A 17,438-nucleotide genomic window follows, 5' to 3' on the forward strand; every position below is an offset into this window, starting at 1 on the left:
CGAAGATTAAAGTGTTGCAAGTTTCATACCGGTGTGCAAATACATGATGTATAAAATTTTAAACTCGTTGTCATATACTCTTTCGGTTCCTTTTTTTCTATCAGAAGTTTTTAGTAAAATTTCATTTTTTATTTATTTATCATTTTTAAATTTCAAGCCAACATTAATTATTATGTTATCAATTATTCTCTTACATATCATCTAACTTTCAATTAATTTACACATGACAACTAATATGCATTTATCATGAAGCAAAAATAAAAGAAAGTATAATAGAAAATATTAAAATTATTCTATAAAAAAATAGAAAAATTTATTACACTTACTAATTTATATAAAACAACGAACGAAGGTAGTAATAATCAACCACACTTTCAAGTCATTAAATACCACGACTTGATCGTCAATATAAAAACACATTGAAACATAATGTGACCAAAAACCAAACTCTTCATCAATTACCAAACAACTGAATGATAAAGTGTTTTTATTCAAGTAATGGTAGCCAGTTTGCCACAGTTTTAACATTTTCCCTTGTCAATATAAACCAAAGACATGAAATCCAAATCACAAAACAAAAGTACAACTTTAACTACTCTACCCTCTCTATTAAAGCATTACCATAACACTAGCGTGTATTACTGGATAACTTGTATCGAAATGCGATTGTTAAGGCAAAACGTTCCATTTTTTGCTATGTATGCATTCATTGCTTGAATCCTTGAATGGAAACGTACTGTGATCATTTTAAGGGGATCTGCACGTACACCTTCTCCAGCCCTGAAAACAAGCAAGAACCATCATTCTGAGAGAATCATAAAATTAAGGGTTAAACATGATTTTAGTCCTTCTATATATATAAATGTTCCATTTTAGTCCCTGTAGACCCCTAAAATTGTCCGGGTCGGAAATAAAGCTTGAAGACTCTCGAAGACTGAAGGATAATCAGCCAGAAGGACTCCTCGAAGGCCCTAGGAGGGTTCTCTGTAGGTCTAGAGGTCTTAGAATAGCTCAAAATAAAGAAGTGGAGGGAAAAAGCCCAATACGGCCGTACTGAACCCCAATACGGCCGTATTGAAGCTTCAATATGGCCACAGTGAACTCAATACGGCGTATTGAAGTTTCTGAAACTTCAATACGGCCGTACTGGAATCAATACGGCCGTATTGAAGCTTCAATACAGCCGTATTGAATTCAATACGGCCGTATTGAAATTTCTGAACTTCAATACGGCCGTATTGAACTTCAATACGACCGTATTGAAGTTCAAAAATTTCAATACGGCCGTATTGCCCCTGTAGGCCGTATTGAGGCCCATTCCTATAAATAGGAGGCCATTTGGACGTCATTCCACACTTTTCAGTCAGTTTTGACTCCCTCCTTGAGTATTCTGGGGTTTTTGAGCAGTGTTCTGCCCTAGAAATCTCTCTGGGAGTCGATCCGACTAAGTTCTGGAATTCTGAGCACTTAGCTTGGAGATTCGAACCTAGTCGAAGGGAAATCCTCCGGATTTCCATAGTCAAAAGTTTTTAGGAAGGAGCGAGCGAGCTTGTAGAGCGAGGGAACGCCAAAAAGCTTCCCAGTTTTACTCAATATATAAAAGCACGCTTCAAGAGGTTTCTTCTTAAATCCTTCCTTTTACTGCTTTCTGTGTGCATATTTAAACTGTCATCATGTAGATAGTTAATTTATAATCGCTTATAATAAATAGGGGTAATTTAGTAATTTTACGCTGTTATTTTAGAAATAATCTGTCATAGGGAACCCGAAAGGGGCGCTGTGGGGTGCTAATACCTTCCCCACGCGTAACCGACTCCCTTACCCGACTCTGGTTGTAATGGCCGAGGTCGATTTTTGAAATCGATTGCCTTATCCCTTTTTCCAATGTTTTGAGTAAAACATTGGTGGCGACTCCACGAACCCTCCTTTTGCGAAAACCACTAATCCATGGAGGGTCCCGCTTGGGATTAATATGGATTGGTGAGCCTTTTAATAAAATTGCTCGTTTGACGAGGTCTCAGTTTGAGAATAAGTCATTCTAGCAATCCACACTTTTAAAACAAATAAACGAGTCCAACCATCCTTCGCGAATGCCGAAAGCCCGTTTCGGGCCGGTGGCGACAGATGGCGACTTCACTGGGGAAGCCTCGAGAGTCAGTCCCATTTAGTGACAGATTATTTTTAACAAATAATAGTTAAAAATTACTTTATTACCCCTCACTTGTATGATAACATGTTTATCTATTTGGCTTTAATAACTGTTGTATTTTTAAATTTACGCAATTGTTTGAAATACAAACTGTACACAAACCTTTGCACACAACAGTTCCCTCTATACCCGGGGGCATGAGTGATTAACCATAGGGAGTGGATGTTAGTACGGCCGGTTGTCGAATGGGTCTATAGGTGCCCGTAGACCGTTGTCGGAAAGCATCACTCAAGGTGATAACCATGAACTTAAGTCCGACGGTGCGTTGGAACTTTCCATCGACCCACGACAAGAGGAATTGGGTCCCTATAATGGGGGCACCTTGGGGGCCTTGGACTGGTGAGAACAGTTAGATCCTCCTTGAATATGCACTTTTCTGCAGGAGACCCCTACCTCGTGATTCGCTCGTGACTGTTCGTGGATGAGTGAATTGTTTGTGTAAATGCTTATGTGCAATTGTCTGTGCATTAATAAATAACCTCGTGATAAGGTCTAAAAATAATCCCCATGCATGAAAATGTCATGACATGAGAGGAAAAACCAATGTGCGAAAAATATAATAAAAGTAAGGAGCATAGGCATCATTATCAATAAAACCTCATGCATCCTCATCATCATTTATAGATTCACTAATACCCTCTCGATGTGAGTGAAAGAGACCCGTGACTATTGAGATTCTCCGTTGTGGAGAGATAATAGTCTAGGGAGGGTGATAAACTTTCATCTTAAAAAGGCAGCGCCTCAAAGATGAAAGGTTATCAAGCTCATGTCAAGAGCGTATTCATGAATAAACTAATTAGGTTAAAAAAATTCATTTTAGAAAGTGGCTGGTCATCTCTCTGTCCTCACGCGCGCGCAGAAAATCAAGAAAATGGAAGCGCTGGGAGAGCAAAATAAGAAGCTCACAACCGAGCTCTCTCAGCTCAACAAGAAAATGGACGCGTTGGAGGAACGAAATAAGGAGCTTACAGCCGAGCTCTCACAGCTCAAAGAACAAATGGCGCAAATGATGGAACTCATGCGTCGCCACAACATACAAGGGGCTGAGCACAGTGACCATGAGTCCCATCATGTTGAAGGAAAAGTGGAACAAGAGCTGAAAAGTGGGAGGTTAGTTAAACCTTCCCAATCATTTAAAGCTAAGAAGACCTTTGGGAAGAAGAGGGAAGGAGGAGTCAATGCTATAACCATTTCCTCATCTTCTTCCACTTCGAAGTCAGGAAAGTCGCAATTCAACCCTGTGAAGAAGTTTGATAAACTTCCGACCACATATAGCGACCTCCTGCCGAAGCTATTGGAAGCAAGTCTTCTAGCTTACGTTCCACTAAAGAAGATTGATCCACCTTATCCCGAGTGGTACAAACCACAAGATAAATGCCTATACCACTCGGGGGCATCGGGGCATTCAACGGAGAACTGTAGAGCTCTCAAATATAAGGTCCAAAGCCTTATTGATGCCGGGTGGATCACTTTTAATTCAACAGCGCCCGACGTGAGCAAGAATCTTCGGCCAAAGCAGGAATAGAGAGAAGAACAAGCCATTATAGGGCCCCTTCATATTTCTCTTTTAAGGGACTCATGATCAGTACCCGAGATCATGAGAACCTTTTCATGTAAATAAGGGTTTTACAGTTTTTTAAAATATCAATAAAGAGGCATTTTTCACATTATTCTCTTTTTTGTTCTTTTCTCTCTTTCCTCATCAATATTAATAATTCTAAACCTAAACAGAACCAGTAAAATAATTATGTCTGTAATTGTTCGCTCTGACCGGGATCCGAAGGTGAAAGGGTTGAGTTGGACAGTGATGAGGAGACCATTTCTCCGGATCTGCAAAGATTGCTAGATTAAGAAGCTCGTCAAGAGAAATTCGAAACCGTGAATTTGGGGCATGACCGAGAGATAAAAGAGGTCAACATTGGGACCCATATCAGTGATGAAATAAGGACACATGCTTCCACTATGATTATAATAAAATCATTCTTTCTCATTGCTTCTTTTCTTGCTGATAATAAAATTCTAAACCACATTTTTTTTAACCCTGTTTGAATAAACATGAATGAGGTTAAAATCATCTTAATAATAATAAACCCACATCATTTTTATGTGGAAGTGTGTGTGTCAACTTGGAGCACCTTTTCTTGGCCTCAATAAGTGCCATCATGGATAAAGAAATCCTAAAGATAAAAAGACCCGCTAGGAATCCCACAAAAGGGTGACCTAGGCAAAAGTTAGGGTTACAATAATAAACAAAAACAAAGGTCCGCTAAAACGCCACAAAAGGGTGTTTTAGGCAAAAATAAGGACAATCAAAAAACAAAAGAAATCCATGATGGTAACACGAACCAAATTCAAAAAGAAAGGTTCAAGGGAAGCTATCCAAGTTGTCAAAGCACAATCATTAATAACAAAGATGTGCTTAACCTCATAAGTGTTTAATCGAACAAGCCTAAACACATAAGCCTACCTTGGCCATCCATTCTTACAAAAACCATTTTTGAAAAATAATCCCCTCTAAAACACAAACTTTTGAAAAATATACCCTTTCCTTCTTTTCTCTCTTGTCCCAACGATTTTAGAATAATCTAGTGGAAGCATGGAGAAATAAATCATCACTGATAATGGATCTAATCTGAACAACAAAATGGTGGAAGAACTGTGCCAAGAATTCAAGATCCAACACCACAACTCTTCCCCATATCGGCCAAAGATGAATGGGGCAGTCGAGGAAACCAATAAGAACATCAAAAATAGTGCAAAAGACGGTTGTCTCATTTAAAGACTGACACGAGATGTTACCCTTCGCTCCTCATGGCTATAGGACTTCAGTACGTCCATTTACAGGAGCTACTCCATTCTCACTCGTTTATGGGGTGGAGGCAGTTCTACCCATCGAAGTCGAGATATTCTATCTAAGGGTAATCATGGAAACAAAACTTTCCGAGGCAGAATGGGTTCAAAGCCAATATGACCAGTTGAACCCTATCAAAAAGAAACGGCTGAACGCCATATGCCATGGTCAAGCCTATCAGAGGAAGATCAAAAAGGCTTTTAACAAGAAAGTCCACCCTCGAGTCTACCATGAGGGAGAGTTGGTAATGAAGAAATTACTACCAACTCAAAAGGACAAAATCGGAAAGTATGCCCCGAATCACGGAGGACCATACGTGGGAAAACGAGCCTTCTCAGGAGGAGCATTGATCCTCACAAACATGGATGGAGAAGAACTTCGATACTTAGTCAACACTGACGTGGTAAAGAAGTACTATGCTTGAAGACGTTGCTTGCATGGGCCCGCTAGGATGAAAACCCAAAAAGGGCGTCCTAGGCAAAAGTTAGGGCAAAATAAAAAGCCTGCCAGTACAAGGGTACTAGGCAAAACAAAGGCAAATTTACCCCGTTAGGATACGTCCTAAGCAAAAGTTAGGGGCAAAAGAATAAGATGTAAAAGCAAAGCAAGCAACGATCGCTTAAACCGAAAACCGAAAGGCGGTTCAAGTGATTATCTTCTAGAAGCAAGCATCTTGCAGCATCTACACTCCTGGCTCAGGCCGAAGCAATTAGGGGAACGTAAAGAGCAACAATTACAGATATAATTGTTAAGCCCAATGTATATAGCCTACCCTGGCCAGCCATTCTTCAGAAATTTCCTTCTGTATATCTTTCTGTAAAAACACTTGTGAATATCAATAAAAATATCCATTTGTTTCTTTTCTTTCTTGACCATGTGATTATGCCTCTGAATTGGTTTTTCATAAAATTGTACGAAATTCCATTAATAATCGGTCAATAAAAGAAAATTGGAGGGGTTCCTGTAAAATCCATAATCTCCTGCATAAAGGCTCACAAAAATACTCCCTCGCGTCAATGACAGAAAGTCCTCCAAGAAGAAGAGGATAGGGAGAGCCACTCACTTTTCTAAATAAATGAACAAAAGTAAAAAATTGTATTTCATTTGTGCATCACACACACGTTAGTTGCACATTCAAAGACCTTATCATGAGGCAACCGCATAAAATAGAAAAATAGAAAATTGCTTGTGTATGACAGCAGCAAGCAAAATACAAAGATTCAGAAAATCAACAGCATCATACAGAATAACTGAGCCTGGAGAGGCTTGCCGAAAGAATACTCTCAAAATAACTGAGCCTGGAGAGGCTCGCCGAAATAATACTCTCTCAAAATAACTGAGCCTGGAGAGGCTCGCCGAAATAATACTCTCAGAATAATTGAGCCTGGAGAGGCTTGCCGAAACAATACTCCCACAGAATAATTGAGCCTGGAGAGGCTTGCCGAAATAATACTCCTACAAAATAACTGAGCCTGGAGAGGCTTGCCGAAATAATACTCTCTCATAAATCTAATTTCTTTAACACTTTTAATTTCTGTACAGCAAAAGCCAAAAACATAAAAAAGGCAAAATACAGAAAAAGCCAAAATCAGAAGAAAAGGCAAAATACAGAAAAAGCCGAAAATAAAAAAGGCAAGGATATAGAAAATCCAACAAACAATCTGTACCAAATAACTAAGCCTGGAGAGGCTTACCAAAATAATACTCCATATCCTCCACAGTATGCAGAATAACTGAGCCTGGAGAGGCTCGCAGAAATAATACTCCCCAGAGGGAACCTCAGCTCAAGCTCACGGAAAAATCCCCCAGCGAGAGCTATCAAAGCAAAATCGACGCAATCCCCAATGGAAGTGCGATCATCCAAACAGTATATACAAGTCAAAGGACTTAACACTTCCTCGGTGGAAGATAGCTCTCCGACTCAAAGCACTGAGCGAGGCTAAGCCTGTAGAGGCTTCCTAAATAATACTCTGGGACACAATAAGATCCCCAAATCCCCAATCGCCTACTCAAGAGGCATCCCTGCAAAAAGGAGAAGAAAATCAAAAATATCAATAAGTATTCCCCAAGTGGAATCCGGCTCTTAGCCAAACATCGAACGTCAAGCCGATACGCCTAACAGAAGAGGCTAATCAAAATCAACGACAAAATCCCCCAGTGGATAACAGCCTACACAGAGGCAACACAATCAGAAAATCAAAGAGAGACACCCGAATAAGGATAACCGGGATACTCCACTCACGTCAAAAGGACGTTAGCCAAACATAAGGCATCGCTCAACTCAGAGAGCATCTGTGTCTACACCCCAAGGAGTCAAAAATTCCCATGGGTACCAACTAAGCAATGCAAGTTGGGACACAAGAACATATGAATGACTGCACATCCCCTAGACGGATCCCTGCGTTATCCAGCCCTCAGCGGCACAAAATCAGAAAAACAAACCGTCGAAGCAGCATTATGGACTGTGGAGACAAACTATACTCAACTACCTCATCTTTGAGAGGCAAAGTCTGGAGAGACGATACTCAAACGAAGTCTGGAGAGACGGTACTCAAACAAGGTCTGGAGAGACAATACTCAAACAAGGTCTGGAGAGACAATACTCAAACAAGGTCTGGAGAGACAATACTCAAACAAGGTCTGGAGAGACAATACTCAAACAAAGTCTGGAGAGACAATACTCAAACAAGGTCTGGAGAGACAGTACTCAAACAAAGTCTGGAGAGACAGTACTCGAAGTCTGGAGAGACAGTACTCGAGGTCTGGAGAGACAATACTCAAACAAGGTCTGGAGAGACAATACTCAAACAAGGTCTGGAGAGACAATACTCAAACAAAGTCTGGAGAGACAATACTCAAACAAGGTCTGGAGAGACAATACTCAAACAAGGTCTGGAGAGACAATACTCAAACAAGGTCTGGAGAGACAGTACTCAAACAAAGTCTGGAGAGACAGTACTCGAAGTCTGGAGAGACAGTACTCGAAGTCTGGAGAGACAGTACTCAGAGTCTGGAGAGACGATACTCAAATAAAGTCTGGAGAGACAATACTCAAACAAAGTCTGGAGAGACAGTACTCGAGGTCTGGAGAGACAATACTCAAGGTCTGGAGAGACAATACTCAGCCATCAGCGTCGTCAGAGGCACGTTGGTGTTAAACTTAGCTACCGAGGTTGTCAGAAGCGCCAAGGTATGCAACAACCTGGAGAGGCTACTCAACAATTTTCCACCGGAAGACATTACAAGTCAGAAGGTCGGCACATCACCCGGACAATTGGGTCAACTCCTTTACTTGTCAGCCGGTACACCAAAAGACCGTTTGACTAAGTAAAGGGGGGGCAGCTGTAGACCCCTAAAATTGTCCGGGTCGGAAATAAAGCTTGAAGACTCTCGAAGACTGAAGGATAATCAGCCAGAAGGACTCCTCGAAGGCCCTAGGAGGGTTCTCTGTAGGTCTAGAGGTCTTAGAATAGCTCAAAATAAAGAAGTGGAGGGAAAAAGCCCAATACGGCCGTACTGAACCCCAATACGGCCGTATTGAAGCTTCAATATGGCCACAGTGAACTCAATACGGCGTATTGAAGTTTCTGAAACTTCAATACGGCCGTACTGGAATCAATACGGCCGTATTGAAGCTTCAATACAGCCGTATTGAATTCAATACGGCCGTATTGAAATTTCTGAACTTCAATACGGCCGTATTGAACTTCAATACGACCGTATTGAAGTTCAAAAATTTCAATACGGCCGTATTGCCCCTGTAGGCCGTATTGAGGCCCATTCCTATAAATAGGAGGCCATTTGGACGTCATTCCACACTTTTCAGTCAGTTTTGACTCCCTCCTTGAGTATTCTGGGGTTTTTGAGCAGTGTTCTGCCCTAGAAATCTCTCTGGGAGTCGATCCGACTAAGTTCTGGAATTCTGAGCACTTAGCTTGGAGATTCGAACCTAGTCGAAGGGAAATCCTCCGGATTTCCATAGTCAAAAGTTTTTAGGAAGGAGCGAGCGAGCTTGTAGAGCGAGGGAACGCCAAAAAGCTTCCCAGTTTTACTCAATATATAAAAGCACGCTTCAAGAGGTTTCTTCTTAAATCCTTCCTTTTACTGCTTTCTGTGTGCATATTTAAACTGTCATCATGTAGATAGTTAATTTATAATCGCTTATAATAAATAGGGGTAATTTAGTAATTTTACGCTGTTATTTTAGAAATAATCTGTCATAGGGAACCCGAAAGGGGCGCTGTGGGGTGCTAATACCTTCCCCACGCGTAACCGACTCCCTTACCCGACTCTGGTTGTAATGGCCGAGGTCGATTTTTGAAATCGATTGCCTTATCCCTTTTTCCAATGTTTTGAGTAAAACATTGGTGGCGACTCCACGAACCCTCCTTTTGCGAAAACCACTAATCCATGGAGGGTCCCGCTTGGGATTAATATGGATTGGTGAGCCTTTTAATAAAATTGCTCGTTTGACGAGGTCTCAGTTTGAGAATAAGTCATTCTAGCAATCCACACTTTTAAAACAAATAAACGAGTCCAACCATCCTTCGCGAATGCCGAAAGCCCGTTTCGGGCCGGTGGCGACAGTCCCTTATAATAAAATCATCCCTAGTTTGCAAAAATATTGATCAAAGGACACATTTTCATAAATAAAAGACCAAAAGGAGAATATTTTCTCGAGACTGAAATCAATAATTGCCCTATTTAAAAGGATTAAAAACATGTTCAATCCTAAAATCAATTATAATATATATTTAAAGTATACTTGATGTTAACCTTAAATACATGTTGATGGAGGAGAAATCATATTCAAAACCCGACAGGATGCGCTGTACATCTTCATATGTAGTGGCTCGAGGAACTCCTTCAATTAAAATCTACGGAAATCAGGCATTGTTAGATACATTGGTGTTTCCACAGTAATGTTTGTGTTAAGAGAGAAAACATAGACATACATGATGTTGTTTAAATGACACCACGAAGATATGTTTATATGAGCTTATTTCATGTATTGTTTCCCCTAAATAAGATATTATGTGCCTATTAGCTATGTATAATTACATTGTGACTCTCAACACTCCCCCTCAAGTTGGTGGCACATAGATCATATGCATCTAGCTTGTTACATATATAACTAATTTGTGGATCTCTTAAGGATTCAGTAAGAACAATTGGCAGCTAACCACTAGAGTTGATAAAGATGGTTGTAATTATTCCAAACTCAATACTCTCCATGATGAAGCAGCAATTGACCTCAATATGTTTAGTCCTCTCATGAAACACTAGATCAGATGCAATATGCAAGGCAACTTGATTATCACATATAAGTATCATTTGTATAGACTCTTCAAAAATTAGTTCTATGTGCAATTGTTTCAGTTCAGCCATGAGTTCACTAGTTACTAAAGCCATGGTCTTGTATTCTGCCTGCGCACTAGATTTTGCTCTTTTTACTAAACTTTATGTGACAGATGATAACCAATGAAGACACATTTGACGGCCCAAGAGGAGAGTTTAACAAATTTAGGAAAGATTGTGAACAAAACATGTGGAGACAAACACAGGGAGGAAGTGTATTGAGTAGAAGCCTTAGTAGCTAGCTTTGGATGAATCCAAAGAATGATAGATGTCATAGTCATATTAGGGACCCGTATGTGACCCAAGAATTTGGTCCCAATAGGCAAAATACTCAAAAGGCAAAACATAAAGGGCAAGGACCATGAAGGCACTACAATTCTCAAGTTCTTTCTTGGCCTTAGCCAAAATAGAGGCATTAGGGGGAAAAGGTTCATTATAATCATGAAGGGCCACATGAACTCTTCCAAGATAGGTACACATTGATCCATCAAATTACTAAAGAGCAATAAAAGTCATTAAATCTTAACACTCCATAGAGATGATAAATATCAATAGTATAAATGATATGCCCCTTTGTCCACATTGATTCGCATGTGATATGAGGCCCAAAAACTAATTTGATAACGGGGTAAAGAGTGAATTTGATCACACTACAGAGTTGAGCATCATTTTTTCTCCCACTTGACATGATCAACCGCTACCACAACATTTACAAGTGAGGTGTTCACAATACCCTTAACCATTAATCCAAATGGTGATGTCAAAAACCTAAGTACGACAATTTGAATTTGAACCATCCAACTTCTCGGTTCATAGTAGAAAGTTTGGCAAAATAGGAGTATCAAGCTTAGGGGTCTGAAGAACCGATAGAATCATGGTCACTAAAACAAATTCAAACACAAAAAAAAAAAAAAAATGGGTACCTAAACACATAGTTTACATAGTAGGTCTAACTAAACGATGTTAGATTAGGACTAAAATTTGGGTTCTAACTCGTCGGAGTTGTGGGAAACAAAGGCAACATGCACTAGAAAAGCACTTCGAAACAATGTTGTTTGGCACAAATAAGAGGTGTGTGTGAGGGCACATCAGACGTCCTTTCACAACATTGTCAACAACACCGTGTAGGTTAGCAGACAATGCTCCAGATGGTAGGGTTGTGATAAGAACCTTGGGAAATCCAAACCACAAAAGCTAGCTCATGTAGCTGGAGAGCCCAAGTCCTTATAAAAAATACCTCGATGGGATCCTAACATCCCACCACGCTCCCCAACCCTGATGCCCACAAGGGTTGGCTATGCATTAGCCCCTTTGACTAATCCGAGGTGCAATTTTGACATCACCACCCATGCCATTAGTTTGTAGTTGGGGGACATCATAGAAGGCTCTGATTCCAATTGATAAGAACCTTGGGGGAACCACACCACAAAAGCTAGCTCATGTAGTTAGAGAGCCTGAGGCCTTATAAACCCCACACTAGAAGGTTGCCAGCTAAAATAGTTGCTAAAGCACATTGGCGACCGAAAACAATGCCAAAAGCTAGGTAAAGAGTGGAGTGAAAAACTAGAGATATGCACAATTTGCCAAAAAAATTTATCTCTAGGGCCAGTGGGTCCACTAGGCAAGCACAATTTTCAAGGTCCCTCTATCAGGTTTTGGATACCATGTTAAGAGAGAGAGAACAAGGACATGCTAGATGTTGAAAGTGTCTAAATGACACCAAGATATATTTATATAGGCTTATTTCATTTAATACACATGAATAGGGTATATTTTGTTTCCCATAAATAAGATATATGTGCCTATAAACTATATATAATTACTAATTATTACATTGTGATTCTCAACAATTTGCATAAAGAACTTCAACCAACAATCTTCAGTTTAAAAACTAGTTCTAAATATAATTTGTAGTTCTAGCCAGCATATCAAAGAATCACTTATATGCATCAGTGGTAAATAGAACCATAACATTAATCACCAAATCGTTTATGGCATTCATGCCAAGATCTTAGTCCTTCCATACCAAAAATCTAAGTAATCTGCTGATTTATATATAATGTGTTCAAGACGTCTCTTATAAATAAACTGAAACAATTTGATATTGTATCCTCAAACTAATATTTTCTCACACAAATAAATGTACCGAGACTTGAAAGGTTATGTATTAATTTAATTTTGAAACCTTAGAAGAGTCTTGCTACACAAGCCTTGTAGTATATCACTATCATACATAGAAATAAATCATCAAACACTTTTATTAGCAAAGTATTCTCTAGAACCAAGTGCTGCAAGGCATTCCAAAACAGTGGGATTTTAAATGACATGTTTTATCTCTGATGCAGTCAAGCACATTAACATGAGAATGCATAAGAATGCAATGCCTTAAACAGCTTGATCCTGACTAGAACATTACAAACTTTGAAAATCTGAAGGGGATAATTCTTTTTTATGAAGATGGTACATGTTTCAGATATGTAGACATTCATGAATAACTCCAGTTTTCCTGTCATTCCCCATTTAACAGAAGAGAAATGCTAACAACCATCATTGTTTGAAATTTGTTAGAACAACAAACTTGCATGACTCTACACCTTATTTATATTGTAATTTCAATAAATTTTAACCAATTGGAAAATGTTAGTGGGTTGCTACTTGCTAGCACTCCTCTTCTACAGACTTACTTTCTCAAATTCTTTTTAGTTATCCATGGTATTTTAATCTTAATCTCAAAGAACTCCTGTAAAATGTGCAAAATAAACATTCCTTAATTATATAGGTCAACAAAATGAACCAAAGTTCTACATTTCCCATTCATCCAGGGAATGTCAATGCAAAAGATTAAAAATTTTTAAGATTTTTACCTTCTAATTTTTGTGATCACTATTTATAAATCATGATATACATTGAATCTTATAGTTCTACGGAATTCTGCATCACATCATGATCTCTAGTTTACTCATTCAAAATTTTCTATATACAGCTTTTATACATAAACTTTGTAAACACGATTAATTCCATGTTGATATAAATTTCTAAATATATGTTGTAATAAACTTGATAAAAAAAATATTCTGAAACCTAGGCATTGATGAATAGGCCTCAAACAATTTGACAATTTCAACATTTGGTTATTTCAAGAATATGAGAAATCATCCAAAAATAATTACTACTCCTTTTAAAATAAGATAAGTGAAAATAGGTAAGAATCTATATACTGACAGTTTTTCCGTCATATGGAGTTACTCGGTCCCATTGGGAACGATCAGCCTGAAATCAATGAAAAGAAACAAAATCAAACATATGCCAACTATAAACAAATACAAAATAAATAAATAAAAAATAATAAATTGGCAGCAGATATATATGTACAGCATACCATCTCCAATTTGTATGAGCGACCCTTCCTAACAATCACCCTTATAGCATTGTCATAGGAAGCTCGAGAAGGGAATTGCAACAACCTGATGTTATCCAAAACCTCAATTAAAACGATGTATTTGAGTATACAGTCTAAGGTGAGGAACATTTAGTCAAATACAATGATAATCCATTTTAAGGATGTTAGCTGAGCTAGATTAGAGAGGGGAGATACATGCAGATGAATTGAGGTTATAACAGAATGCTGATGTGGCAACTGAGGAAGAAAAAGATAGGGAAATCAGTTCGAATAAAAAGCGGGAGAGGGAAGGAAAGTGGTAGACAATAATTGGATGAGGATTGAGAAGGAAGGCTAGCATGCCCTCAAAAAGCTACTCTATCTTTTTACTTTTCCTGTATTATGATTCTATCTCCACATTTGGGATTATTTCTACTTATTTTTCAGGAGATACCTGAGTTCCTATCACAGGATGTGTATAACAAAATCTAACATTCCATTACATGTAACAAAAAGTAAATATTGAAATTGACATTTCCCTTTTGTTTTCTCAAACAAAAATCTTTGAAAGAGAAAAAAGAATGAAAGAAAAAGATGGCACTGATTATATTTCTATTCCAATATACTAAATCTTTCACAATTCCTCCAAAGCAACATGAAAGATGGAATACATTACGTTGAAACCGGAAAAAAGCTTCGGTTGTAATCCATTTTAACATCCTCCATAGTCAAATTACAACCTTCAAGGTAGTTGATGATATCTGTTTTCAGTACACGTTTATGAACACCGAGCAGCTTACCATATGTCGCACCTAATGAGAGAAAGAAAGGAAAAGAGTCAATACCTTGTATGGAAATTTCTCAAACTAATAAGAGAACTGTAAAGTGTTAAAAGGTATCTTTAAATTACATGACTAGTAGCGAATGGGTTCGACATGTCAATTAACACCTTATTGTCAAAATCCAAATGTATTTTAGCTGGCCAAATACAACCAGATGCATAAATTTATATTCTGTCATTTGCATCAACGATAAATACTGTATGTCAAAATCCTATAATTTCATGTGTTCATTATTTTTCTTTTCTCAAGCCAGTAGACTATTTTGGCTTTTATTTTTTAGCAAAATACATTAATAAACATGAGGATTAACCAAAAAACTTAAAATAAATAATGCTCATGATATGAAGGATGAGGAAATTAATTTGTTACAAGTCTGTAACTTTTCTAACTGCACTACAAAGCAATACCTCTACCTCTCTGCAATGAAGCAGATGATTTTTTTTTTGAGAAAGGTAGATGTGTTATAGCATCACTATGCGAAGGGGGTTCTAACTAGGTTAGCACCCCGCAACGCATCCCGCAACGCACCAATCATGTGCTCCACATCAAGAAAGGCTAAAAGTTAAAATGAAAGAAAAAAAAAAAGTACAAAGTAGGGGGGACCAAACCAATCTTGTTAATTCAATCTTTCAGTTCTTTCATGAAATTCTATCCATCATGTTCAATTTACTTTGAGGATGCACTCCACCTTTGCCATTCTCTTATCCCCTCTCCCCCTTATAAATCTTACTATGAGCCTTACCTTAGACGAAAAAACGTTTAGAGTAATACATACACAGTGATTAGACAGTTACAAGATGATCTAACATTACATTACTCATTTCAAAATTTCATTATTTGCCCACTTTTTTGTTTCCTCCAAACCCCTCCATTGTAGCACACTAGGTTTGGGAGTAAGATTTTGGACCAAAATGAAGGGAATGGCATTTTTCATTACAAAACAAACACTCTCTAATTTGATGATTTTTTAAAACAAAAGAAATAAAACATTACATTAACATATACTCAATATGTGAATCATTTGTTTAATTTTACAGATATTATACAACTCTCTTAATCTAAAAATAAAACCACCCTCCCCCTTCTCCAAAACCCCACTCCCAAACATATCCTAAAGACACCGGTACCCTCATAGAAACAAGAAATGAAGAAACCTCATCTTACAAATAATAAAAATAACAACAGACTAATACTCTTATTTTCATCAGTAGGAATTATAATAACAACAACAGGGTTCGAATCTAAGACACTATGCATACCACCTCAACCAATAGGCCCTATGGTTCTAAAATACTAATAGTAACAATAGCAGTGGTAGTAAAAAAATTGATATTTCATAACAGCTAAGGCAATTTCAAAGAGCAATAAAAATGTGAGAAATAAGTGCATAAAAGGATGGTACCTGAATTGTCAGTGTCGAAGAATGAAGGAGAGGGTGTTGAATTCGGAAGTGACTGTTCTGCTTCAGTGGAGAAACACCTCAATGGGAGGCCATGACTTCTCTGCACAAGTGCACAAACACTAGTGCCACACTTGGACCTCAATGCAGCCCTAACAATGCCACTCATCTTCCACAAAACACCTGCTATTTCCAAAACTTCAAATAATAGCATAAAAAAATCACAACAACAAAGAAAGGGTCATAGCCCCCACCATGGTAGTTTTGCACAATAAGCATAAATAAACGTTTTTTTCCAAGTGGAAATGCTGTTTGGAGAAACTATGGAAACGGAAACACAAATGGGTCGAGAAAAAGATGATATTTTTGCGAAGATACCTGTTTGGAGTTTTCTTGTTTGGTCGCCGGAGAGAAGAACGAAGAAGCAGTGCAGCGAGAAGAGGCATAGGGCAGCATTGAAAGTTTGAGGGTGATATGTCTGTTTTTTGGGTGCGTAATTGGGCCTGGCCCATCACTATTCGGACACGGCCCACTTACAAGTCTTGTTCAGTTTTATTATTTGTTTGCTTAGAATGAATCATCGATTTGTTTTTAAAAAATGGGAGTAGTAGAAGAATGGGATTAAACTTCGATTTTCATGGTGATTATTTTTTAATTTTTTAATTTTTATAAAAAAAAAGTTATCACTCTCTTCTAAGTAATCCTTGAAATAATTAAAATTATATAAGTAGATCTTAAAGTAATAGAAATCATGTTATATAAGGTCCATTTATTTTAAAAAAAATTCTTTTAAAAACTATTTTTTTAATAGAATAAGCAATTTAATTTACACTTTTTATTCTATTTGTCACATATATATATAAAGCAATTTCTGGTTTTTTTTTATTTTACCCGTTTCTTAAAAAAAAAAAGTAAATTGTACTCTCTTCTCTTAAAAGATACAAATATTACATTGTCATTTCCTTTTATGTTAAAAATTACAAGTGACATTTTGATATTTGACACTTTACCCTCTTTAAAGAAAATTATTAAAGTTTCATTAACTTGTGTTAAAAAAAGTTATTACTGATACATCATTTACACTAACATCCTCATAAATGTAAATATTACATCATTCTCCTTTCTTGTGTTAAAAATAAACATTTTTCTTCATTAATAAAATCAAATATGTTACATTTTAACAATTTATCTCTTAATTTACATATTTAATTAATAATTTTAAAAATCATTATGAATTTTACTTAAACTAATTATATATTTAAAAAAAATATTTTTCATTATTATTTTTACAAAATATTTGAAAATTATTTATCAAAATAAAAATAATATATATTTAAGTATAATAAAGTCTAATACAAGTATTAAAATATTATTTAATTAATATAGTTAATGTAACATTT

The 17,438-nt window shown here is 37.3% G+C and overlaps 1 protein-coding gene across 3 annotated transcripts; it reads right to left on the reverse strand.

Annotated features, from left to right (window-relative positions):
• Positions 1-432: 432 nt before the first annotated feature.
• On the reverse strand, positions 433-16,491 carry LOC109791841 (Ribosomal protein S24e family protein). 3 transcript variants are annotated; one of them, XM_020351191.3, is made up of 7 exons: positions 16,417-16,491; positions 16,042-16,221; positions 14,474-14,609; positions 13,798-13,882; positions 13,641-13,688; positions 9,837-9,937; positions 433-780 (listed from the first exon to the last, which is right to left on the reverse strand). In XM_020351191.3, the coding sequence occupies exons 2-7, from the start codon at positions 16,205-16,207 to the stop codon at positions 639-641; spliced, it is 678 nt and encodes a 225-aa protein (XP_020206780.1). In that variant the 5' UTR covers positions 16,208-16,221; positions 16,417-16,491; the 3' UTR covers positions 433-638. The 3 variants fall into 3 exon arrangements, with proteins under 3 accessions (XP_020206780.1, XP_020206781.1, XP_020206782.1); XM_020351192.3 differs by having other exon boundaries at positions 16,042-16,224; positions 16,417-16,486; XM_020351193.3 differs by having other exon boundaries at positions 16,042-16,236; positions 16,417-16,472.
• Positions 16,492-17,438: the final 947 nt, after the last annotated feature.

Source organism: Cajanus cajan, chromosome 1 (genome assembly GCF_000230855.2).
Source record: "Cajanus cajan strain Asha chromosome 1, NIPB_CcT2T_4, whole genome shotgun sequence".
Taxonomy (NCBI): Eukaryota; Viridiplantae; Streptophyta; class Magnoliopsida; order Fabales; family Fabaceae; genus Cajanus; species Cajanus cajan.

What these genes read in the sequence shown, in the direction of transcription:
- LOC109791841 (XM_020351191.3), bottom strand. Translation starts at nt 16,207, where the DNA reads ATGAGTGGCATTGTTAGGGCTGCATTGAGGTCCAAGTGTGGCACTAGT. An exon ending in CTCCATATGACGGAAAAACT is followed by an intron (nt 9,938 to 13,640) that starts GTCAGTATATAG and finishes TGATTTCCGTAG; the next exon opens with ATTTTAATTGAAGGAGTTCC. An exon ending in TCCATCAACATGTATTTAAG is followed by an intron (nt 781 to 9,836) that starts GTTAACATCAAG and finishes GCTTGTTTTCAG; the next exon opens with GGCTGGAGAAGGTGTACGTG.